This window comes from Mobula hypostoma, chromosome 1, assembly GCF_963921235.1.
Source record: "Mobula hypostoma chromosome 1, sMobHyp1.1, whole genome shotgun sequence".
NCBI classification, from domain to species: domain Eukaryota; kingdom Metazoa; phylum Chordata; class Chondrichthyes; order Myliobatiformes; family Myliobatidae; genus Mobula; species Mobula hypostoma.
In genome coordinates this window covers 207158277-207183260 of record NC_086097.1, presented here as the reverse complement: position 1 = coordinate 207183260, position 24984 = coordinate 207158277, and the positions used below count along the sequence as shown (strand labels likewise).

General features: G+C 41.3%; 1 protein-coding gene across 3 annotated transcripts in view; it reads left to right on the top strand.

The window, feature by feature from the left end:
• The window catches only part of alkal1 (ALK and LTK ligand 1), a 44560-nt gene extending 20032 nt beyond the window's left edge, over positions 1-24528 (top strand). For all 3 annotated transcript variants that reach the window (XM_063063589.1, XM_063063585.1, XM_063063575.1), the window contains 2 exons: positions 16620-16695; positions 23475-24528. In XM_063063589.1, coding sequence (XP_062919659.1) covers positions 16620-16684 — 65 coding nt within the window. In that variant the 3' untranslated portion in view covers positions 16685-16695; positions 23475-24528. The remainder of the gene's footprint in view (positions 1-16619; positions 16696-23474) is intronic.
• Positions 24529-24984: the final 456 nt, after the last annotated feature.

The following is a 24984-nucleotide window of genomic DNA, read 5'->3' as shown; positions in this document are numbered from 1 at the left end:
TTCATTATAGCATTAGATATTGTCCTTTATTTGGTTATATGTGCTATAATCAGAGGTGGAAGTAATTGGAATTGAATCCCCTAGTATAAACAGACTATAAGACATGGGAGCAGAATTAGGCCTTTTGGCCCATCAAGTTTGAACATTGGTGATCCAGTTCCCTCTCAGCCCCAAACTCCTGTCTTTTCTCCTGAACCTTTCACATTATGATTTATCAAGAATCTATCAACCTCTGCCTTAAGTACACCAAATGACCTGGCCAGCACAGCAGCCTATGGCAACAAATTCCACAGATTCAGCACCCTTTGGCTAAAGAAATTCCTCCTAATATTTGTTCTAAATGGACGTCCCTCTATTCTGAGGTTGTGTCATCTGGTCCTAGACTCCCCCACTACAGGAAACATATTCTCCACTCCTTCTAGGCCTTACAACATCCCCACCCCCAATTCTTCTAAATTTCACCGAGTACAGGTTATAGGTTTCATATATAATAAGACTTTCATTTCCAGGAGCATTTTTGTGACCTCCTTTGAATCCTCTTCAATGTCAACATATCCTTTCTTAGATAAGGGGCCCAAAACTGCTCACAATACTCTTAAGTGAGGCCTCACCAGGGCCTTGTAAAGCTTCAGCATTACATCCTTGTTTTATATTCTAGCCCGCTCAAAATGAATGCTAACATTACATTTGCTTGCTTTATCACTCTCTTAACCAGCAAGTTAACCTTTAAGGAATCCTGCATGAGGACTCTGAACTCGCCTTTTAGATAATAGTCTGTGCTTTTATTCTTTCACCAAAGTGCATGACCATATACTTATTGACTCTGTTTTCCATCTGCCAATTCTTTGCCCATTCTTCTAATCCAACCTTTCTCAATTGTTTTGCCCTGGAGATAATTTTCGAGTCTCAGGGAACCTCTGCTTAAAAAATGATTATATTTACCACTCATGGTACATTAGTGTGATCAGTAAGTTGTAGACATAGTAATCCAGAAATAATTGTCAATATTCTTTTGAGTAGGGACTGAATTTTTAGCCAATCTTTCTTGAAAAGAACCAGGAAAAGTTTAACTTACCTTTCTTGAAATTAATCTCTTTCTTTCCCTTTCATAAATTTTAAAAATTTGTATGGCAAACATAATAAATTTCAGTTAAATAACAGGCTTAAGCTGAAATAGGAGTTAATTTTTCTAAAGGTAGGCTTGGTAGATTTAATTAAAAAAAGGTGGTAAATTTATTTTAATTAATGTTATTTATAACCTGAACATTTATTGACAATGTTAAATAGTAAAGTTACTAAAATCCATAAACCAAAGCAATATGAATGAAAATATAGCCTAAGACACAATTTTATACAAGATTTTGAAAAAACATTTTCTTTCTGAGTGACATGATCAGGCTCAAATATAGGCCTAGCATGTAAAACCTGTGCTTGGCTTTTTGCTCCACAAATACTCAATTCTGGGTCGAACTTTAGGTAAACACACTCAGATTTCATCTTCAGCTGAAATGAGACCATTTCAATACTTGCTTTTGATGCTTGTTAAACAAGAAAAAGCTTGCTCACACATGTAAGACTTTGAAAACTGCAGCAAAATGTTCATTGCTTTCCTATGAATGGCAGGATGCTCTTCTTTCACAGAAATCTGGAATTGTATGGGGTCAGTTCAGTAAATCCCATCTTGAGTGCATGTTCAGACTGCATCTCACAAAGTTCTCCCTCTTCTCTCAAAGTTCAGGCTGGGCAGAAGATTCAGAGAAAGGGTCCCTCACCCAGTCATACACTTGTGTTGAATAAGAGGAAAATACTGTTCCATTTTGTTCTGCAGTTTTTCCAGGTGATTTTCAATAAGATTCAAGACGTTCTGATATCCTTCCTCACTCTCAAGCCCAAGCAGCAGTGGAAGCATTTCAAGATTTCCTTTTGCAACATGATTTTTCCAAAGATTCAGTTTCCTTTTAAATCTAAGAGTTTTGTAACTTGAAGTCAAAACATTTTCTCCCGGGCCTTGCAGAGACTTGTTCAGCTGGTTCATATGATGAAAAATGTCTGCTAAGTGGGCTAGTTTCTACAGCCATTCTTCATCTTCAAAGCACTCAGCAAAATCTGGCCTGCTAGTTTCTTGAAAGCACTCCTGCAATTCACCTTTCAGCTTAAACACCCTGTTGAGAAGTCTTCCACTGCTAAGCCCCCAAATTTCTGTACACATGTGTAATTCTTTGTACACATTTTCACACAGCTTTTTAAACATTCCCGAGTAAATGGGTCTTTGTTTAGAATTTAGAATTTATTTAAATCTTACATCCATTCCACAACATGAGGAAGTAAAAATCTTTGCATTATGACTTAGTTGAAATATACAGACATATGAATTTAAAAGTCTAAAGGCTTGTAGAAATAAGCTGTTCTGTAGCCTCGTGGTCTTGGCTTTAATGCTGTGGTAGCATTTGCCAGACTGAAGCAGCTGAAACACTTTATGATTGGGATGACTGGTGTCCCCATGATCTTTCAGGCCTTCTTTCTGCACCTGCTGCTATAGATGTCTCAATGGAGGGAAGTTCACATCCACAGATATGCTGGGCTGTCCATACCACTCTCTGCAGTGCCCAGCATTCAAGGTTGGTGCAGTTCTGTGCCAGGCAGTGATACAGCCAGTCATTATGCACTCAATGGTGCCCTTGTAGATGGTTTTGAGTATTTGTGGGGTCCATGCTGTACTACTTCAGTTGCCTGAGATGGAAGAGACTCTGTTGTCCTTTTTTTTTTGCCACACAGCTGGTATGTACAGTCCAGGTGAGATCATTGGTGATGTGTATACCGAGGAACTTGAAACCACTCACCTTCTCAACTGCAGACCCATTGATGTTGATCGGGGGGAGCCTGTCTCCATTCCTCCTGTAAGCCACATGTAGACCCCTGGTAAGCCTCAGGCTCACTCAGCTTGCTTTCATCTAGCCTAGGGGGAGCAGCCTTCAGCCCTGCCAACCTGGGTAATCAAACTTGTGTGGATGCTGTATAATGTACCCCACCCTGCCAAATAACTGACAATACACCATATGCGATTAAATGATTACACTTTATAGATCTTGCTGGGACTATGAAATTAATAGAGATAAAATATAAAAGGAAAATAAAAGGCGCCAAACTTATCAGAGTTCAACCACTTCGTGCACAACAGTTGGAGCTCAATTAATGGAGTTTTCTTTCCACCATTCGATCCCCTCTGACCCCCTCGACCCGCTGCCTGGGACCAACCACGGTGGTCGGCCAGGTGCTCCACACGAGTCTGTCTTTGCCTCCTCTCCTTGCCGAAGACCCTGAGCCTCGGACGCCCACTCAGGGTTCGTCCCGCTGCCCAGGGTCACAGCATCGCGTCTCCTCTCTCTGTCCCCATCGCGCCTACTCCGCCAAAGCCCCTAAAACACAATAGCTTACGGACACACAAGAAAGAATAACATCTATCCCAATTGGTTCATTCTTTCTCTTATCAGTAATATAACCCAAACAAACAGAGAGAGAGAGAGAGAGAGAGAGGGAGAGAGAAAGAACCCCTTACATTGCAGTTATTATTACAGAAAAGCCACTTTAATTATAACATAACAAAGAAACCATTTTGTTAGCCTTCGCAGTGACATAAAAGAAGAAACCCCTTGCACCCCCCCACCAAATAAAGTCATGTCCTCATGACTTCTAAATAACTTGTCAACCCCTTACACACAATTAGCTCTTTTTTTTTGGACATTGAGGGAGAGGTTGTTATCCTGGCACCACTGTGTCAAGGTGTCAACCTCTCCTATGTAGGCTGCCTCATTACCACTGGAAATAAGGCTCATCAAAGTCGTGTCATCTGTGAGTTTGATCAGCAGATTGCAGTTGGGTGTGGCAGTAGAGTCGTGGGTGTAAAAGGAGTAGAGAAGGGACTCGGAGCACAGTCCTGGGGGGCACCTACGTTAAGTGTCAGAGGGGCAGAGGTGAGGGAGCCCACCCTTACCACCTTTCAGCAATCTGATAGGAAGTCTAGGATCCAGCGGCAGGTGGGGTGTAGGCTGAGGTCGCTGAACTTCCTGTCAATTATGGTGTTGAATGCTGAACTGTAGTCCAAAAACAGCATTCTAATGCAAGCATTCCTTCTTCTCCAGGTGAGTGAGGACAGTATGTACTGCAGTGGCTGTGGCGTCATTAGTAGACCAGTTCTGTCAGTAGGTGAATTGTAGGGGGCCCAGTGTGGGTGGTAGTACGCTGCAGATGTAGTCTTTAACAAGCCTCTCAAAACATTTTAGCAAGGCATTTGATAAGGTACCCCATGCAAAGCTTATTGAGAAAGCAAGGAGGTATGGGATCTAAGGGGACATTGCTTTGTGGATCCAGAAATGGCTTGCCCACAGAAGGCAAAGAGTGGTTGTAGATGGGTCATATTCTGCATGGAGGCCGGTGACCAGTGGTGTGCCTCAGGGATCTGTTCTGGGACACCTACTCTTTGTGATTTTTATAAATGACCTGGATGAGGAAGTGGAGGGAAGGGTTAGTAAATCTGCTGATGACTCAAGGGTTGGGGGTGTTGTGGATAGGGTGGAGGGCTGTCAAAGGTTACAACGGGACATTGATAGGATGCAAAACTTAACTGAGAGGTGGCTGATGGAGTTCAACCCAGATAAGTGTGAGGTGGTTCATTTTGGTAGCCCAAATACGATGGCAGAATATAGCATTAACGGTAAGAGTCTTGGCATTGTGGAGGATCAGAGGGATTTTGGGGTCTGAGTCCATAGGACACTCAAAGCTGCTACGTAGGTTGACTTTGTGGTTAAGAAGGCATACGGTGTGTTGGCCTTCATCAATCATGGGATTGAGTTTAAGAGCTGAGAGGTAATATTGTTTCATCTATATAGGACTCTGGTCAGACCCCACTTGGAGTACTGTGCTCAATTCTGGTCGCCTCACTACAGGAAAAATGTGGACACCATAGAAATGGTGCAGAGGAGATTTACAAGTATGTTTCCTGGATTAGGGAGCATGCCTTATGAGAATAGGTTGAGTGAACTCAGCCTATTTTCCTTGGAGCGACGAAGAATGACAGGTGACCTCATAGAGGTGTGCAAGATAATGAGAGGCATTGATTGTGTGGATAGGCAGAGGCTTTTCCCCAGGGCTGAAATGGCAAGCATGAGAGGGCATAGTTCTAAGGTGCTTGGAAGTAGGTACAGAGGAGATCTCAGGGGTAAGTTTTTAACTCAGAGTGGTGAGTGCGTGGAATGGGCTGCCAGCGGTGGTGGTGGAGGCGGAAACAATGGGATCTTTTCCGAGATTCCTGGATGGCTGCATGGAGCTTGGAGAAATAGAGGGCTATGGGTAAAGCCTAAGTAGTTCTAAGGTAGGGACATGTTTGGCACAGCTTTGTGGGCCGAAGGGCCTGTATTGTGCTGTAGGTTTTCTGTGTTTCTATTTGCTTATAATTGAGGTGAGTGTGACAGGGCAGCGATTGTTCAGGTATACTACCTTGGTTTTCTTAGGTACGGGGACCATGATGGACAATTTGAAACGGGGGGCAGTTCACACTGGGAGAGGGTGGTTAAAAATGTCCGTAAACTCACCAGCCAGCTGTTCAGCACACACTTTAAGAATGTGCACATTTAAGAAAGTTTGACATTTTTGTAGCATCATCGAGAACTTTTTTCATTTTATCTCCAAGAGCTTTTGACATCATTCCCTCTCTGTGAAGAAGGCAGAGTGTTGTGAAAACATCAGGATTTTCTTTTTTTATGAGAGAAAGGGAACCTCTCATGGAGCTGGCCTCTGGTGGGGCACCATCAGTACAGATGCCAACACAGTTCTTCCAAGGCAGATCTTTTGTTTCCAGATATGAAGGCAAAACTTTAAATATATCTTGGCCTTTGCTTGTTTCTGGCAGCTCTTTGCAACAGGAAAAAGCTTTCTTGAATTTCAGCATCATTTACAAATCTTACAGATGCTACAACATGACATTTATTGGTGAAATCTGTTGACTCATCAACCTGGATAGAGAAGCTGTTGTTTTTCAGTTTATCATACAGAACATCTTCAGCATCACGTGACATGTCATCAGTACGCCGACTTATCTCACTGTTTGAGAGTGGTCACCTTCTTGACTGAACAAAAACCACGCAACAGCCCATTCTCGAGCTACTATTTGCAGATGACTGTGCTCTTCTCACACTCCCAGAGGATGTGCTACAGGCTGCAGTCACAGTTTGCCAAGGCTGCAAGGGCTTTCAGGTTAATGCACAGTCTGAAGAAAACAATGATCTTCCATTAGAAGCCCCCTTGTACGATTACAACCCACCTCAGATCACCATTGACGACCACCCGCTCACCATTGCTGAGCTGTTCGCCTACCTGGGCAGCATCATCTCGAATGACACTACAGTAGTATGAGATTATTGACAATTGTCTCTCCAGAGCTAGCAATGCCTTCAGGTGTCTCCAGAAACATGTGTGGCAGAATCACCAGTTGCGTCTGTCCACAAAAATCCAGGTGTACAGGGCTGGCAGAGTCATGGCTCCAACAATGAGGTCGTGGAGAAGGCATTGAAGCCACTTTGCTGCCCAGGTAGCTCCGCATGGGCAACTCCAGGTTACCGAAAGCAGCGCTCTGCAGAGAACTCCCTCAGGGCGAGAGAGACTGTGGTGCCCTGCGCAACAGGTACAAAGACCAGTTTCAGCAGCAGCTCACTCAGGCAAATATCCAGCTCAACGAGTGACAACAGCTGGCTTGTGACAGAGCGCTGGAGAACACTGATCCACGGAGCAGCAAAAAACTTCGTGGAATCCAGAAGAGCAACTGCTGAAGAGAAGAACAGACACAGGAAAGATCCTACTACCCAAGTGCTGGCATTCCAGCTGTTCCCGTGTCCTTACACCTCCAGAGTCTGCAGATCCAGAATTGGGCTCTACAGTCACCAATAACTGTGCCGTCACTCCTAAGGACTCTTCTTCCCTCCTGATCTTTGCAAGCAAAGAACCAGCCATCATCATCATTAAGCATGAAACCTTTTCAATTCCTCGTACTGCATCTTGTCCCAGCATTTTACCCACTATAATTTTACATGCTGGCATTATTAGGTTCTCACCAACTGTGTGACTTTTCCTTTTCTGTGTAGTCAGTCCCACTACTATATAACCTGCTTCCTGAATCTTTTTACTGACAGTGACTTCATTAACAAAAGCTTTACTCTGTTTTGAGATTCCAATAGTTGTTTAAAATATTCAGCACTTTTATGTGTCATATGGCTGTGATTTGTAGTAAAGTGTCTTTTCAATTTTACTGGAGCCTTTGTTACATTTGTAAGTTGTTTGCCACAGACTAGGCACAGTGGAATAGGATAACTAGGATCACCTGTCGATGTAAAAATTGATAAGTTGCTTTCATTGGAAAGACAGACTTTTTTGTCTCTGTTGTTGCACTCGTGCAATCTCAGAAGATTGTAATTCAAAAATCACCATATTGAACCATGTGTCTATAAAATGCAGGGGTTAATAAAATATAAAAATGGTCAAGATATTGGCTCAATGGAAGAAGCCAAAGAGTGGTAGCAGAGAATTGCTTCTCCGAGTGGAGACCTGTGACTAGTGGTGTGCCACAGGGATCAGTGCTGGGTCCATTGTTATTTGTCATCTATATCAATGATCTGGATGATAATGTGGTAAACTGGATCAGCAAATTTGCTGATGATACAAAGATTGGAGGTGTAGTGGACAGTGAGGAAGGTTTTCAAAGCTTGCAGAGGGATTTGGACCAGCTGGAAAAATGGGCTGACATATGGCAGATGGAGTTTAATACAGACAAGTGTGAGGTATTGCATGTTGGAAGGACAAACCAATGTAGAACATACAGGGTAAATGGTAAGGCACTGAGGAGTGCAGTGCAACAGAGGGATCTGGGAATACAGATACAAAATTCCCTAAAAGTGGCGTCACAGGTAGATAGGGTCGTAAAGAGAGCTTTTGGTATATTGGCCTTTATTAATCAAAGTACTGAGTATAAGAGCTGGAATGTTATGATGAGGTTGTATAAGGCATTGGTGAGGCCGAATCTGGAGTATTGTGTTCAGTTTTGGTCACCAAATTACAGGAAGAATATTAATAAGGTTGAAAGAGTGCAGAGAAGGTTTACAAGGATGTTGCCGGGACTTGAGAAACTCAATTACAGAGAAAGATTGAATAGGTTAGGACATTATTCCCTGGAGCATAGAAGAATGAGGGGAGATTTGATAGAGGTATATAAAATTATGATGGGTATAGATAGAGTGAATGCAAGCAGGCTTTTTCCACTGAGGCAAGGGGAGAAAAAAACCAGAGGACATGGGTTAAGGGTGAAGGGGGAAAAGTTTAAAGGGAACATTAGTTGGGGGCTTCTTCACACAGAGAGTGGTGGGAGTATGGAATGAGCTGCCAGACGAGGTGGTAAATGTGGGTTCTTTTTTAACATTTAAGAATAAATTGGACAGATACATGGATGGGAGGTGTATGGAGGGATATGGTCCGTATGCAGGTCAGTGGGACTAGGCAGAAAATGGTTTGCCACAGCCAAGAAGGGCCAAAAGGCCTGTTTCTGTGCTGTAGTTTTTCTATGGTTTCTATGATAAGTTCATTCAATGCTTGGAAAATGCACTTCACAGTCCTTATCAGACAACTATCCTCCGCTCTGTGCAATACAGCACTCACCAGTTATCAACAGCCTCATATGATATCACAAGATCACAAGACAAAGGAGCAGAAGTAGGCCATTTGGCCCATTGAGTCTGCACCGCAGCTCCCCCATGAGCTAAACTATTCACCCATCTAGTTCCAATTCCGGCTTTTTCCCCATATCTGACTAGATACCTGTCCATCTCCTCCTTAAACACCCTCAATGATTGGGCCTCCACAGCTGTATGTGGCAACGAATTCCACAAATCCGCAACCCTCTGGCTAAAAAATTTCTCCTCATCTCTGTTTTAACTGGGTACCCTCTAATTCTAAGACTATGGCCTCTTGTCCTGGACTCACCCACCAAGGGAAGCAACCTTTCCACATCTACTCTGTCCAACCCTTTCAACATTCGAAATGTTTCTATGAGATCTCCTCTCATTCTTCTATACTCTAATGAATACACTCCAAGAGCCGACAGACGCTTCTCATATGTTAGCCCCTGCATTCCAGGAATCATCCTCGTAAATCTTCTCTGAACTCTCTCCAACATCAGTACATCCTTTCTAAGATAGGGGGCCCAAAACTGCACACAGTATTCCAAATGATGTCTCACTAATGCCCCATACAGCCTCATCAACACCTCCTTACTCTTATACACTATTCCTCTTGAAATGAATGCCAACATCGCATTCGCTTTCCTTACCGCCGATCCAACTTGGTGGTTAACCTTTAGGGGATCCTGCACGAGGACCCCCAAGACCCTTTGCACTTCCGATTTTTGAATTTTCTCCCCATCTAAATAATAATCTGCCCGATTATTTCTTCTTCCGAAATGTACAACCGTACATTTGTCAATGTTGTATCTCATCTGCCATTTCTTTGCCCACTCTCCTAAACTGACTAAGTCTCTCTGCAACCTTTCCGTTTCTTCAACATTTCCTGCTCCTCCATCTATCTTGGTGTCATCTGCAAACTTAGCCACAAAACCATTTAATCCATAATCTAAATCATCGATATACATCGTAAAAAGAAACGGCCCCAACACCGACCCCTGCGGAACACCACTAGTACCCGGCAACCAATCAGAATAGGATCCCTTTATTCCCACCCTTTGCTTTCTGCCTATCAGCCAATGCTCCACCCATTTCAATATCTTTCCTATAATTCCATGGGCTCTCATCTTATTAAGCAGCCTCATATGCGGCACCTTATCGAAGGCCTTTTGAAAATCCAAATACACAACATCCACAGCCTCTCCCTTGTCAATCTTATTCGAGATTACCTCAAAAAATTCCAATAGGTTGGTGAGGCAGGATCTTCCCTTCATGAAACCATGCTGGCTTCGGCCTATCTTGTCATGCACCTCGAGGTATTTCATAACCTCGTCCTTGAGGATCGACTCCAATATCTTTCGAACTACCGAAGTCAGACTAATAGGTCTGTCATCTTCTTTTTGCTGCCTCCTTCCTTTCTTAAATAGCGGAACTACATTTGCGACCTTTCAGTCCTCCGGAACCATGCCAGAGTCTATTGATTCCTGGAAGATCATTTCCAATGCTTCCACAATCTCCAAAGCCACCTCCTTCAGAACCCTTGGGTGTACCTCATCCGGACCGGGAGACTTATCTATTCTTAGTCCGTTTAGCTTCCCAAGCACTTTTTCTCTAGTAATCTTGACTGTACCTAATTCTATTCCCTGATACTTCTGGCTATCAGGTATATTGCTCATGTCTTCCACTGTGAAGACTGATGCAAAATACTCATTCAGTTCCTCCACCATCTCTTTGTTATCCATTATAATTTCTCCAGCATCATTTTCAATCAGTCCCGTATCTACCCTTGTCACTCTTTTACTCTTCATATATTTAAAAAAACTTTTAGTATCCTCTTTTATGTTAATCGCCAACTTCCTTTCATAATTCATCTTTTCTTTCCTAATGACTTTCTTAGTTTCCTTCTGTAAATTTTTAAAAGTCTTCCAGTCCTCATTTTCCCCACTAATTTTTGCTTCCTTGTACGCCGTTTCTTTTGCTTTTATTTTTGCCTTAACCTCTCTCGTTAGCCACATTTGTGCCATTTTTCCATTCATGATTTTCTTTTCTCTTGGAATATATTTTTCCTGCATTTTCCTTATTTCTTGTAGGAATTTCATCCAATTCTGCTCTGCTGTCCCTCCATTTAGCTTACTTTTCCAATCGACTTGGGCCAGTTCCTCTCTCATACCACTGTAATTTCCTCTGTTCCACTGAAATATTGATACACCTGATACCAGCTTCTCCTTTTCAAATTTGAAACTGAACTCAATCATATTATGATCACTACTTCCAAGGGGTTCCTTTACCTCCAGCTCCCTAATCGCCTGAGGTTCGTTACACAGCACCCAATCCAAAACAGCCGGTCCCCTGGTGGGCTTCTGGACAAGCTGCTCCAAAAAGCCATCCTGTAGGCATTCTACAAACTCCCTCTCCTGAGATCCATTACCTTCCTGACTTTCCCAATCCACTTTCATATTAAAATCCCCCATAATTATCTTGACATTTTCCTTCTGACACGCTTTTTCTATTTCCAGCTGCAACTTGTAGTCCACATCCCGGCTGCTGTTTGGAGGCCTGTACATAACTGCTATTAGTGTCTTTTTACCCTTGCCATTTCTTAATTCTGCCCATAAGGATTCTACCTCTTCTGATCCTATGTCCCTTCTTTCAATTGATTTGATATCGTTACTTACCATCAGGGCCATACCACCCCCTTTACCTACCTTCCTATCTTTCCTGTACACTGTGTATCCTTGGATATTCAACTCCCAATCACATTCATCATTTAGCCATGACTCGGTGATGGCCACAATGTCATATCTTTTAACCTGCAGCTGTGCAGCAAGGTCATCCACTTTATTTCTAATGCTGCGTGCATTTATGTACAGTACATTTAGATCAGTATCTGTTGCTGATTTTGCTATATTTCTATTTTGCAGCAAATTATCCTGTATATTCACCTGCCTGTCCTTCTTGCCATCATATCAAAAGCTGAGAATGGACTTAACCAAGTAAACATGGTTCTACTGTGCACTGCCATAATGGGCTGAGAGACTTCTAATGAAATTGCTAATGGTTCTGCTGAGTCACTGCCCACCACTGCGAGCGTTAGTATTGCGCGTCACACAAAGTTCAAAAAAATGATGTTTATTTTTTAAAATCACGGAACCCCAAGCGACGTCTCGCAGAACCCTATGGTTTCCTGGAACACTGGATGAGGAACCATGTTCTAATCTGTTGTAAGTCCTTCTGCAGCCTCTGTGCTTCCTTAGAACCACCTGTCCCTCCACCTTTCTTCATATCATCTGGAAACTTGGTCACAATGCCCTCAATTCTGTCATACAAATCATTGACATAAAAAATAAAAAACAGCGGTTCCAGCTCCAGCCCCTGCAGAATACCACACATCACCCACAGCTGATCAGAAAAGGCTCCCTTTATTCCCACTCTTTGCCTCCTGCCAATCAGCCAATGTTTTATCCATGCTAGTATCTTTCCTGTAATACCATGGGCTCTTATCTTGCTTAGAGATCTTGATCAAAGAAATGGAGATGAGTAAAGATGTCTTTATACACCTATACACCTTCCCATGTTTATGACTACTTCTAATCTCATGGCCACTCTGCTAATGGTGTCACAATGACTTTCACATCATTTTGTGTATTACTCATAATCATCTCTCTCTCTTTTAGAAGCAGGATAACCCAATGTCTTTTTAATATTAATTGCCTCTTAGTGGGATGAGCAAACTTGTTTAGTATGTTGGCTTCAACATAAAGACCACTTAACAGGTAGAGAACAAGTGTATTGTGAAATCTCTCTGAATTTCTGGGTAGGGACTGTCATAGTGTGCTGTATACAATCACATGGGGTAGCATGAATTCCATATGTAATCTGATTCAGACAGTATGGCTGCAGGTTATTTGGGCTCTATGATCCTAATTGGATCCTAATCCAAATGAGCACCCATTGAATCACCAAAAGCTTGTGAACATATTTATTTATTTAGAGATACAACTAGATTACGCCCTTGGACACTGCCCAGTAACCCACCGATTTAACCCTGGCCCAATCACAGAACAATTCACAATGACCAATTAACCTACTAATTGGTACATCTTTGGACTATAGGAGGAAACCAGAACATCTGGAGGAAATCCACACGTTCACAGTGAGGACGCTCAAACGTTTTACAGATGACGTCAGAATTGAACTCCGAACTACAACTCCCCAAACTGTAACAGCATACGATAATTGCTATGTTACCATGGCATCACCACAGTATTTATTTTAAATAAAACCTGCATATATAATTTTGAGTGAGAGGAGATTGTGCATACCATTGTGTAGGTAAGAAGCAGAATACTGAAACCTTTGTAGCATAATATTATGCAACAAGTAGCTTTTTGTGTCATTGAATTAGTACTTATGAAATATTTTCCAGTAGACAGGAAAAAATGTTAAAGGAAGCCAAAATGTTTTGAACAGAGCCATTTTATTTCCAATCTTAAGAAATGAAATTTCTAATGTTAGAATTCAATCTGCCATGAGAAACCAGCATAATCGTGCAAAATGCAAGAGAAAAAGAATTGTTCACTCATGGGGGAAAAGATCAAGGGAGTCGAGCTAATTAACAATTCTCTTACAGTTTTGATCAGAATACAAGTGAAACTATTATCAGATAGTTGCTCTCTCAGTCCTATTGAAGTAACACAGGACTCAGTTAAACCAATCCAGCGTGTTTTGCCAAATAGATCATCTCCTTCGTGCTCCTCTTTTGCAATAAAGGCAGTGCTGTATATCAAATTTATTGAGTCTAACTTTGCTGATGCCTCAAAACAAAGGAATTACCACTTCTCTCACTTAAATCTCTGACATTTCACCTGTTTTACGAGATATTTTCCTTAATAAAAGAGTGAATTTAGCAACAATGAAAATATTAATTTTTATAGCATTAACGTTAATGGGTGGCATGGTAGTGTAGTGGTTAGCACAGCACTTACAGTCCCAGTGACTCAGTTTCAGTTCCCGCTGCTGTCTGTAAGGAGTTTGTATGTTCTCCTCATGACCTCATGGGTTTTCTCCAGGTGCTCTGGTTTCCTCCCACAGTCCAAAGACATACTGGCTTTTTGTAAATTTTGTAAATCTCATTGTAAATTTTCTTATGATTAGACTAGGGTTAAATCGGGGGTTGCTGCAGATGATTCAGTACAGGGTGATAGTCTGTAAGAATTAGTTAACATCTTAGTGTGAACGGTTTTCAGACTGCTACAACATAGTCAAGAGAGCGTTAGACGAGGGTGTATTTTCCCCCCTAATTTATTTAATGTGTACAGTGAAACAATATTACAAAAAATAAGAGACACCTTGGGAATCAAAGTTGGCGGTGAAAACATCAATAATTTCAGATATGCAGATGACACTGTTAATTGCAAGTACGGAGGAAGAACTACAAAATTTAATTGATATAATTGTTGAAGGAAGTGCAAAAATGGGTCTATCTATCAATTGCAAAAAGACAGAATGTGTGGTGATATCCAAAAATAAGGAGAATCCTATATGCAGGGTGAGGAATGGGGAAGACATAAAACAAGTACAGAACTTTTGCTACTTAGGAAGCTGGGTGACATCAGATGGCGGGTGCAACTTGGACATCAAAAGAAGAATAGGGATGGCAAAAGACACCTTTACAAGGACGAAGAGTATACTGAGCAATACTAAACTAGGCATGACAACCCACCTCAGAGTACTGAAATGTTACATTTATCCAGTTATGTTATATGGCTCACAATGTTGGACAATATCTAGTAACATTAGGAAATGAATTGTAGCCGCATAGATGTGGTTCTTGAGGAGGATGCAAAGAATATCATGGACGAAACGAATATCTAACGGGGACGTCATGAACAGAGCAAACACAAAAAGAGAAATAATGTATGAGATCATGAAAAGGCAACATAACTTCATTGGACATGTGATTAGGAAAGAGGAGGTAGAATGCATGGTAATTTTGGGAAAGATTGAAGGGAAGAAAGCAAGAGGAAGGCAAAGACAAATGATGATGGAGATAGCAGCCAGAGAACTGGAAATGAATACCAATGAATTGATCCACTTGACCTGAAACAGGAGAGTGTGGGCCATAGCAGTCAAAGCTCAAACTGGGCATGGCACCTGATGATGATGATGATGATAACATTGTCATTGTGTTATAGAATTTACTTGGATCTTTTCTTGCAAATAATTTCACAATAAGGCTGTAATAGCACTTCTTTTGTAAATACACTGTGTATGTGAATGCCATATTACACAGAGAGAATGTTCTTTGATATTTCATACCCATTCTTCACAGAGAGAAGAAAACAAAAAAAATTAAAAGAAGATTATTGACTAGAAATTAGATTTTACTCTCAAATTGTGTGCATGGTACTATTACTATCTAATTAAGGGATCTTTAGAAAACAGTGAAACTGTTGAAATTTACCTTTTTTAAACATTGTTTGCATGTTTCCTCCCATCTTTGGCATGTTGAAATGCAATTTTCATCATTCCCAATGGCAGTTTCCTGCAGAGATAACAACTGCTTTCCTATTGCCATTGGATGTCATGGGAAGCATCTCGCCCTCCATGATAGCCCCAGCAACAGTACAAAGGGTATCATGGAAGAAGAGAAAATAAAGGACAGTGAGGATACATATCTCCACTGTCTAGCCAATCTCCTCTCCTGATACCAATATAATGTAGGGAGTCTTTGTTGTACACAGAGTTGGAGAAGTGCTACATCTCTGTGAGGGCAGCAGAGGGAATCATTTTCCCTCTATGTTTTACCACCAGCCTTCCTTCACTTTACCTTTTGTTTCCCATGAATTAGTAAGTGTCAGAAGTGGCTGGAATTAGTCAGGTTCCTTATTACCATCCTTATTAGATTTCTAATTCTGTGAAAATGAAGCTTGTCTTGAGCTGTGATTGAGTTTCAGGCTGATGTGTTGTACCTGCAAGTATGAGAGTTGTCCTTACACTCCCAACACCCCAGTAGTGTTATCACGTATTATCATGATCCACGTACTTGATAGGTGAAGGGCATTTGCCAATTTAACATTATAACACATCAATACTATGTCATGAACATTGACTTCTCTAACTTCCGCTAGGCCCCACCTCCCCCTCGTACCCCAGCTGTTACTCATTTTTATGCACACATTCTTTCTCTCACTCTCCTTTTTCTCCCTCTGTCCCTCTGAATATACCTCTTGCCCATCCTCTGGGTCACCCCCCCCGTCTTTCTCCCTAGGCCTCCTGTCCCCCATGATCCTCTCGTATCCCCTTTTGCCTATCACCTGTCCAGCTTTTGGCTCTATCCCTCCCCCTCCTGTCTTCTCCTATCATTTTGCATCTCCCCCTCCCCCTCCAGCTTTCAAATCCCTTACTCACTCTTCCTTCAGTTAGTCCTGACGAAGGGTCTCGGCCTGAAACGTCGACTGCGCCTCTTCCTATAGATGCTGCTTGGCCTGCTGCGCTCACCAGCAACTTTGATGTATGTTGCTTGAATTTCCAGCATCTGCAGAATTCCTGTTGTTTGCGTTTAAAAATACTATGTCATAGATCAGAAAGGACATTGGAACATCTCAAAGTTTAAAACACTCTACACAGTTGTAGGTGTTTAATTTTAATCTAGTGCTGTTGATGAAAATCTGATTGTACGTGTTTAAGTTTGGTAAAATGCACTTCTTTGTAGTTCATACTTCTGCACCAGGAGATCCAAATTTTATTCATGGTACCTAACCTTCTGGTATTTCACCTAACTGTAATGTTTTATTTTAAAAAAACTTCAATAATTCGAAGACATTTTGATTAATGTTGTTCACAGAATTGTTTTATAAGTATTAAATTAAGCAATGCTATTTTGTTTTTTTAATGTTTCAGATTACAAAAGATGTGCAAGGTTGCTTACAAGATTAGCTGTGAGTCCTTTATGTACACAACCGTAAATATTTGCCATGTAAGTATACATACATGAAATGTTTGTAGCAGTAGAGGCTGATATTTCTTTACCCATGAGAGGAAATGTTGAAGCTTTTAGGATTGAGGAAAGATCAGTAACTCGATTAATTTTAAATGTTTGCAATATTTCCATGGTTCATTTTCACTGTAAACATTTTGAACATTTAAGCTGTGCATCTTCTGTTTGAATATTTGCCATAATGAATAAAATGTCATTCTTGATCTATTAGAATAAACAACTCCAAATTACCTCTAATGTGTCTAGTCTAAATTTTCAAAACGTTTCATTTAACGAAATGTTACCCAGGAATTTGTTCCTATCACAAGTCAGGCTCGTCTGTAATACTTTCATTGTTCTGAGTGATCTACTTCCTTGTGTATTAAAGGTAGTAGATGTTTGTGAGGAAGTAGAGGATAAGTAAAGGGCTCTACATTGGTGTTAAGTATATCGTGCGAATATACAGTATATAATCTATTTGTGCATTAGAATTTGTGCATGTTGTTAAACTGATGTCACTGTAAGTATATCTTAATTTAATGGACAACATGTCACGGTGAAAGAGGAAGATGGTAGAAAGTCCAGGTGTTAGGTTCTGGCTGAAAATGGTGCCAGCTTTGGAAATGCGCCACTTTTATGTGGGACTAGGAAGGAAGGTGCAATGTTGTTACATTGTTCAGAGAGCAAGCCTGTGCAACTAGCTAGAAAACATTAATTGGTATTGAACAGTTAGCCGCCTTCTTTTCACTTATGGCAACAAACAATCTGCCGCTGGTACTCAGCAGACTGAGCAGTATCTTCTCAGGCGGAGAGGATAGAGGAGCACGGCTACAACAGTAGTGGGAGTGGAGAGAGAGGATAGTAGAAAGAGGCGAGAGGTTGTCGTAAGACAGGGGCAAGTAGGTGACTATTGGAACAAGGAAGGATGAAACATGATGGGCATATGGAGTCAGGCGGGGGAGAGATAGAGTTGCAGTTTGGAGACAGAAGTAGGGGAGTTAGAGGTGGAGGCAGATGGAGCTTGGTGGGGGGGGGAGGGAGGTAAATACAAGTGCAGGTAGGATGTGGTCTAACCAGAGTTTTATGGAGTTGCAACAATATCTCATGGCTCTTCAACTCAATGCCATGACTAATGAAGTCCAACTCACCATACACCTTCTTAACCTTCTTATCAACTTGTGCTACAACTTAAAAGGATTTATGGATGTAAATCCCAAGATACCTCAGTCCTACACACTGTTAAGAATCTTGCCTTCAACCCTGTATGGTGCTTTCAGGTCTAGCAAAAGAAACTGCAAGTGTAAAAAGACCCTGTTGGGAGTTATATAAAGACCTCCGAACACTAATCAGGATTACAATGGGGGATAGAAAAGATGTAAAAAGAGGAATGTTGCAATAGTTTTGGAGGATTTCACCATGTAGGTAGATTGGGAAAATCAGGCTGGTGCTGGATCCCCAGAGAGGGATTGTCTGTGAGATGGCATTTAGAGTAGCTTGTGGTTGAGCCCACTAGGGGAAAGGCAATTCTGGATTGGGTGTTGGTAATGAACCTGATCGGATAGGGACCCTTAGGAAGCTTGAACATAATATGACACCATGCAGTTTGAGAGGGAGAAGCAAAAGCCAGGTGTATCGGTATTAGAGTGGAATAAAAGGAATTATGGAGACGTGAGAGAGGAGCTGACAAAAGTTGATTAGAAGAGGAGACAAGCAGCGATGATGGCAGAACGGCAGTGGCTGGAGTTTCTGGGATGAATTCGGAAGGTACAGGGTGGATACATCCCAAAGAAGAAGAAGGATTCCAAAGGGAGGATGAGGCAACCATGGCTGACAAGGAAAGTCAAAAACAGCATAAGAACAAAAGAGGGAGCATACAATATAGAAAAATAGTGGGAAGTTAGAGGATTTGGAACCTGTCTGTTGATCGGAGCAACCACCTGAGGAGGGGAGATGGAGTTGGGGTAAAGTGACTGGTAGCTGATAAGTAGAGACAGATAAAGAGAGGGAGGGAAAGAGTGAGAGAGAGTGAGAAAGAGAGAGAGAAAAGGCCAATGGAGACAAATTGAGGAGGGGATGCTGGACGTAGAGATAAAGGCTGGAAATGATACGGAGATGCAAGGGACTACAGATGCTGATAAATAAAGAAGATGATAAGTGGAACCAGATTAGGGAAGGATAATGAACAGATGGAACAACATAATGGAGTGAGTTATATAACTGGGTGACAGGAATGCTAGAGTTTAAATTGCAATTTGATATGTTTTTTTAACAGATCCCATGTTAGCATGAAAACTAGAAAGCTAAAGCTGATTTTCTTATTATCTTAAATCAATGGTCCAGTGAAAATACTTCTGGAACCATTTAAGTTTTGTTCTAAATTCCCAGAATCCTGGAAAAATTGTGCAGCTGGATGAACAGTCATTAAAATGCAAATGGAGTATAGCCCAAAATTATATCTCTGTACGTGTGTCCAAGAATTGTTAGAGTTGCCATACCAAGGTCCTGGATAACTTTGGAGTTACAGAAAGATTCAATGAATGACAATTAGCAGGCAAGGCCTAACTACTTAGAACTTAGGAGATGCAAATGATTATTGATCTGAATTATTAAACTCAACAACACCGTAATTATTACTGCATAGCTACCAGAGATATAATTGAAAAAGCTATCAGCTGCTTAGGATGTACTTTGTGTGTGGAGGCGGAAATGCAGGTTTCTTTTATTCCATAATGTTCAGTGTCCTTGGAATGGTTGTGGTGTTCACAGCATAAGAGAGCAGAAGGTCTAGGCACCTGCAGTGTATGTCCTGAAGGAATATAGGGAAAGTAGTAATGGAGAATGTAATGTTGAGGAAATTGCAGCTAAGATTATCAGGTTTGCCTTTATTAATGCAAAATTCATACAGGTGGCCATCATAGACCTACATGCCATCAATCATTCTTTGCTATTACATCCATTCTACATCACTCCAAACAATCAATCACGTCTTAGAGATCGGTTGCATTGGTCACTGCTTTTTCGTGCCTTCTCAAGCAAAATCAGATGTGATTTGTCACACAAAAACCAAAAAAAAAAGCAACTTGTCAAAATGGGCCAACAGTAACACACACAAAATGCTGGAGGAACTCAGCAGACAGGCAGCGTCTATGGAAAAGAGTAAACAATCGATGTTTCGGGCCGAGACCCTTCATCAGGACTGAAAAAAAAAGATGAGAGGTCGGAGTAAGAATATGGGGGGAGGAAAGGAGGAAGTCTAAGATAGTTGGTGATGGGTGAAACAAGGTGAGGGGGACGGGTAAAGTAAAGAGCTTGGAATTTGATTGGTGTAAGAGTTAAAGGGCTAGAGAAGGGGGAATCTGATAGGAGAAGGTAGAAGAACATGGAAGAAAGGGGAGGTGATGGGCAAGTAAGAAGATAAGGTTAGAGAGGGAAACAGGGATGGGAATGGTGAAGGGGGTGGCAAGTACCGGAAGTTTGAGAAATCGATGTTCATGCCATCAGGTTAGAAGCTACCCAGACGGGATATAAGATGTTGCTCCTCCAACCTGTGTGTGGCCTCATTGCGGCAGCAGAGGAGGCCATGGACTGACATGTCGGAATGTGAATGGGAAGTAGAATTGAAATGGGTGGCCACCGGGAGATCTTGCTTATTCTGGTGGATGGAGCGTTTCTTTACTTTCTATTATCTTCCATTCAATAATATCCATAACTTTTAAATACTTCCATCAAATCAAATGCTTCCCCTCTGTTTCCAGAATATATCAGAGTAGGTTATTCAGTCCCTTGAGCATTCACTATCATTCCAAATTATAAAGGCTACTCTGAACTTCAAGCCCATTTACCCCAAATTACCATTTTGAATATTGTTTGAAGTGGAAGGAACAGGGAGAGAATGTTAGCATTCCAGTCATAGGGTGGGGTTTTATGGATTCAATGACCAGTGTGATTTCTAGAAAGCTGTTAGATTAATGTATAGGTCCATGGGGAAGGAATGGAAAGACAAAGAAAAGAACTGGTAGTAAGAAAAGGGATGGAAAAAGTCATGGGAGAGGCCAGGGAATAGAAGAAATTCGCAAAGTCTTGACATTGTGTGTTTGCAAAAAAAAATTAATAAAGTTTTGGTGAACTAGAATGATTGTAAGGATGCACACTGTGCATTCCCACTGTACTTCCATTTGCAATATTCCTCCCCAGACTATAGAACATGGAACATAGAAATCTACAGCACATTACAGGCCCTTCAGACCCCTATGTTGTGCGACCATGTAACCTACTCTAGAAACTGCCTAGAATTACCTTACTGCATTGCCCTCTATTTTTCTAAGCTCCATGTACCTATTTAAGAGTCTCTTAAAAGACCCTATTGTATCCATCTCCACCTCCGTCACTGGCAGTGCATTCCACACACCCACCACTCTCTGTGTGAAAAACTTACCTCTGACATCCCCTCCAAGCACCTTAAAACTATGCCCCTCATGTTAGCCACTTCAGCCCTGGGAAAGTGCCTCTAGCTATCCACAGTGCCCCTCATTGTCTTATACACCTCTATCAGGTCACCTCTCATTCTCCATTGCTCCAAGGGGAAAAGGCCAAGTTCACTCAACCTATACTCATAAGGCATGCTCCCCAATCCAGGCAACAACCTTGTAAATCTCCTCTGCACTCTTTCTATAGTATTCAATCCTTTCTGTAGTGAGGTGACCAGAAACTGAACACAGTACTCCCAGTGGGGTCTGATCAAGGTCTTGCATAGCTGTAACATTACCTCATAGCTCTTGAACTCAGTCCCAGGGTTGATGAATGCCAATGCACCATACGCCTTCTTAGCAACGCTGTCAACCTGCGCAGCAGCTCTGACTGTCCTAGTGTCCTATGGACATAGACCCCAAGATCTCTCTGATCTGCCACACTGCCAAGCAACTTACCATTGATACTATACTCTACCTTGAAATTTGACCTACCAAAGTGAACCACTTCACACTTCTTCATCTGCCACTTCTCAGCCCAGTTCTGCAACATATTGATGTTCCGCTATAACCTCTGACAATCCTCCAGACTATCCACAAAAGGCCCTAACCTCTGTGTCATCAACAAACTTACTAACCCACCCTTCTACTTCTTCATCCAGGTCATTTATAAAAATCACAGAGGAGGGGTCCAAGAACAGACACATGCAGAACACTACTGGTCACCAAACTCCATGCAGAATACGAACCATCTACAACCATCCTTTGCCTTAAGTAGGCAAGCTAATTCTGGACCCACAAAACAAGGTCTCCTTGGATCCCATGTCTCCTTACTTTCTGAAGGAGCCTTGCATGGGGAGCCTTACTGAAATCCATATGCACTACATCCATTGCTCTACCTTCGACAATAGGTTTTGTTACATCCTCAAAGAATTCAATCAGGCTTGTAAGGCACGACCTGCACTTGACAAAGCTATTCGGACCATCCCTAATCAGATTATGTCTCTCCAAATGCTCATAAATCCTGCCTCTCAGGATCTTCTCCAACAATTTGCCTATCACTGAAGTAAGACTCAATGGCCTATAATTTCCTGGGTTATCTCTACTCCCTTTTTTGAACAAGGAACAACATTTGTAACCCTCCAGTCCTCTGGTACTTTTCCAGTCCATATTGATGATGCAAAGATCATTGCAGGAGACTCAGCAATCTCCTTCCTCACTTTCCACAGTAGCCTGGGTTATATCTCTTCGGGTCCCAGTGACTTATCTAACTCAATGCTTTTTAAAAGTTCCAGCACATCATCTCTCTTAAAGTCTCTATGTTCAAGCGTTTCAGTCCACTATAAGTAATCCCCACAATTGACAAGGTCCTTTTTCCTGGTGAATACTGAAGCAAAGTATGCATTAAGTATTGCATCTGCTTGGTCCTATCCAACTCATCTTCTTGCTCTTCGCATACTTGTGGAATGCCTTGCGGTTTTCCTTAATCCTGCACACCAAGGCCTTCTCATGTCCCCTTCTAGCTCTCCTAATTTCATTCTTAAGCACCTTCCTGGCAACCTTGTAATTTTCTAGAACTCTATCAGTTTCCTGAACCTTTCATAAGTTTTTCATTTCTTCTTAACCAGATTTTCCACATCCTTTGTACAGCATGGTGTTTTTACCCAACCATCCTTTCCCTGCCTCAATGGAACATACCTATGCAAAATGCCATGCAAATGTTCCCTAAACATTTGCTACTTTTCTGCCGTGAATTTCCCTGAGTACATCTATTCCCAATTTATGCTCCCAAGTTCTTGCCTAATAGCATCATATTTCCCCTTACCCCAATTAAATATTTTTGCAAATTGTCTGCTCCTATCCCTCTTCAGTGCTATGATAAAGAAGATACCTCCAAAATGCTCTCCTACTATCATGGGATTCCTGCACTGAGGGGAAAATGCATCCCCATCACTAGCATTGGAGCAACACACATGAAAGTTGCTGGTGAACGCAGCAGGCCAGGCAGCATCTCTAGGAAGAGGTGCAGTCGACGTCAGGACGAAGGGTCTCGGCCTGAAACGTCGACTGCACCTCTTCCTAGAGATGCTGCCTGGCCTGCTGCGTTCACAAGCAACTTTTATGTGCGTTGCTTGAATTTCCAGCATCTGCAGAATTCCTGTTGTTTACTAGCATTGGAGGATAGGTTCTTATGAAACTTTGAAGGTTTAGTCTATATGGCACACAACAAATGCATACACAGTTTACTAAGAATGATTTGCATGAGAAACAGTTTTAGTCTATTTTATAAATTCACATTTCTTTTTCTTGTAGACCCAAGCTGCTGAAGATGGAAATGTGTGTTGCCTCAGAAGTGCCTTTAAAGTGGATTGGAATTACAGCTGATATTGCTTTGGTTTACAGCATTGTTTAACTGCTGAATGCTTTTTATTTACATGTAAATGTGTATGTATGAGAACATTCCACTTTTTGTGTTAATTAAGCATAACTTTGATCTATAAGATTATTGCATAGAAATCAAATAAACCAATTATTTATTTAAATACTTTCTATATAATGATCTGCACTGATGAAACGATGTAAAACTGCAGAAACCCTGAGCGAAGCAGTAATTTGAATAGGTTCACAGTGTATTGACCTCCCTTCTTAGAGGATGCTGGCAATGGACCAAGATAATAAATTACCAGCACGACAAGTTCTGTTTAACAGTAGTGCCAAAAAAGGTGATATTCTAATCTATAGGATGGAAGGTAAATCATTGTACTTATATGGGTATTAGTTGTATAATAAAGCAGCTTACACTATTCACAAAGTTTATGATAAACAGCTAAAATGAAGATACACTAATTACCACAATAAATATCAATTGAGCGCTTTATACTCGCTGCAATTTCTATTTGGAGTTTGTCCTCCTTTTGGTGACAGGGCTTCATGCTGTTGATTGAGAATGTTGTGCTTTATAAGCAGTTGGTGTTGGATTATTGTGTTTTAAATTTAAAGATTCCTCATGAACTTAAATGGGCCAATCTGATGTGCTAATTATTTTACAATGGATTGTTTCATTGTATTATACTTCCTCAATTTTGTTAAGATGTCTATTTCATTATTTGCACTGAGCTTGAATGCGATGCAATTCACTTTCTATAGGAGCTGTAAATTGAACATTATTCTCTACAAATAACAATGAAAATATTAATTTAATACTTTAGTTCTGAACCTCTGTTAAAATATATTGCACATTGAGAATTTAAGCTTAATATGTACCTTGCTTTGGAATATTATCAGATAGCTATTATGAATTACCATTGGTACTGGCACTTATGTAAAACATGCAAATAATGTAAATATTGGAAAAAGACTGGAATACAACAATGCTGTTTGATGGAATAAATTATAGTATTAACAAATATTGATCTAGATATTTCTGCTCATAACTGCTTCCTAATAACAACACAATTAGTCTCGCACATTGCTGTATTGGTTATGCACCAAGCTTTTCCGCTTTAGACATGATCAAGGATAATTTGTTTTCACATTAGATCTGGGGAAGATGGTGAAACCATTGTAGTACCTGCAGCCTCAACAGTGGTGCTTGATGGGTTAGGAGAGTGTGCGTCTTTCAGTGCTTTTGCTGGGTCTGGTCCTCTAGTCATGGAGACGTGAGTAGCTCAGTGTCATCTTGGATATTCCTTTCCTACTGTGCACCACATTCTCACTGAGGATGTTGCCACAGTAAGTGCAATTTTGAGCAATTTTGGCTGATCTTTCCCCACTCTTGCTTTTATGATCACACTTCCCCCTCTTCATCTATCCAATTTCCTTC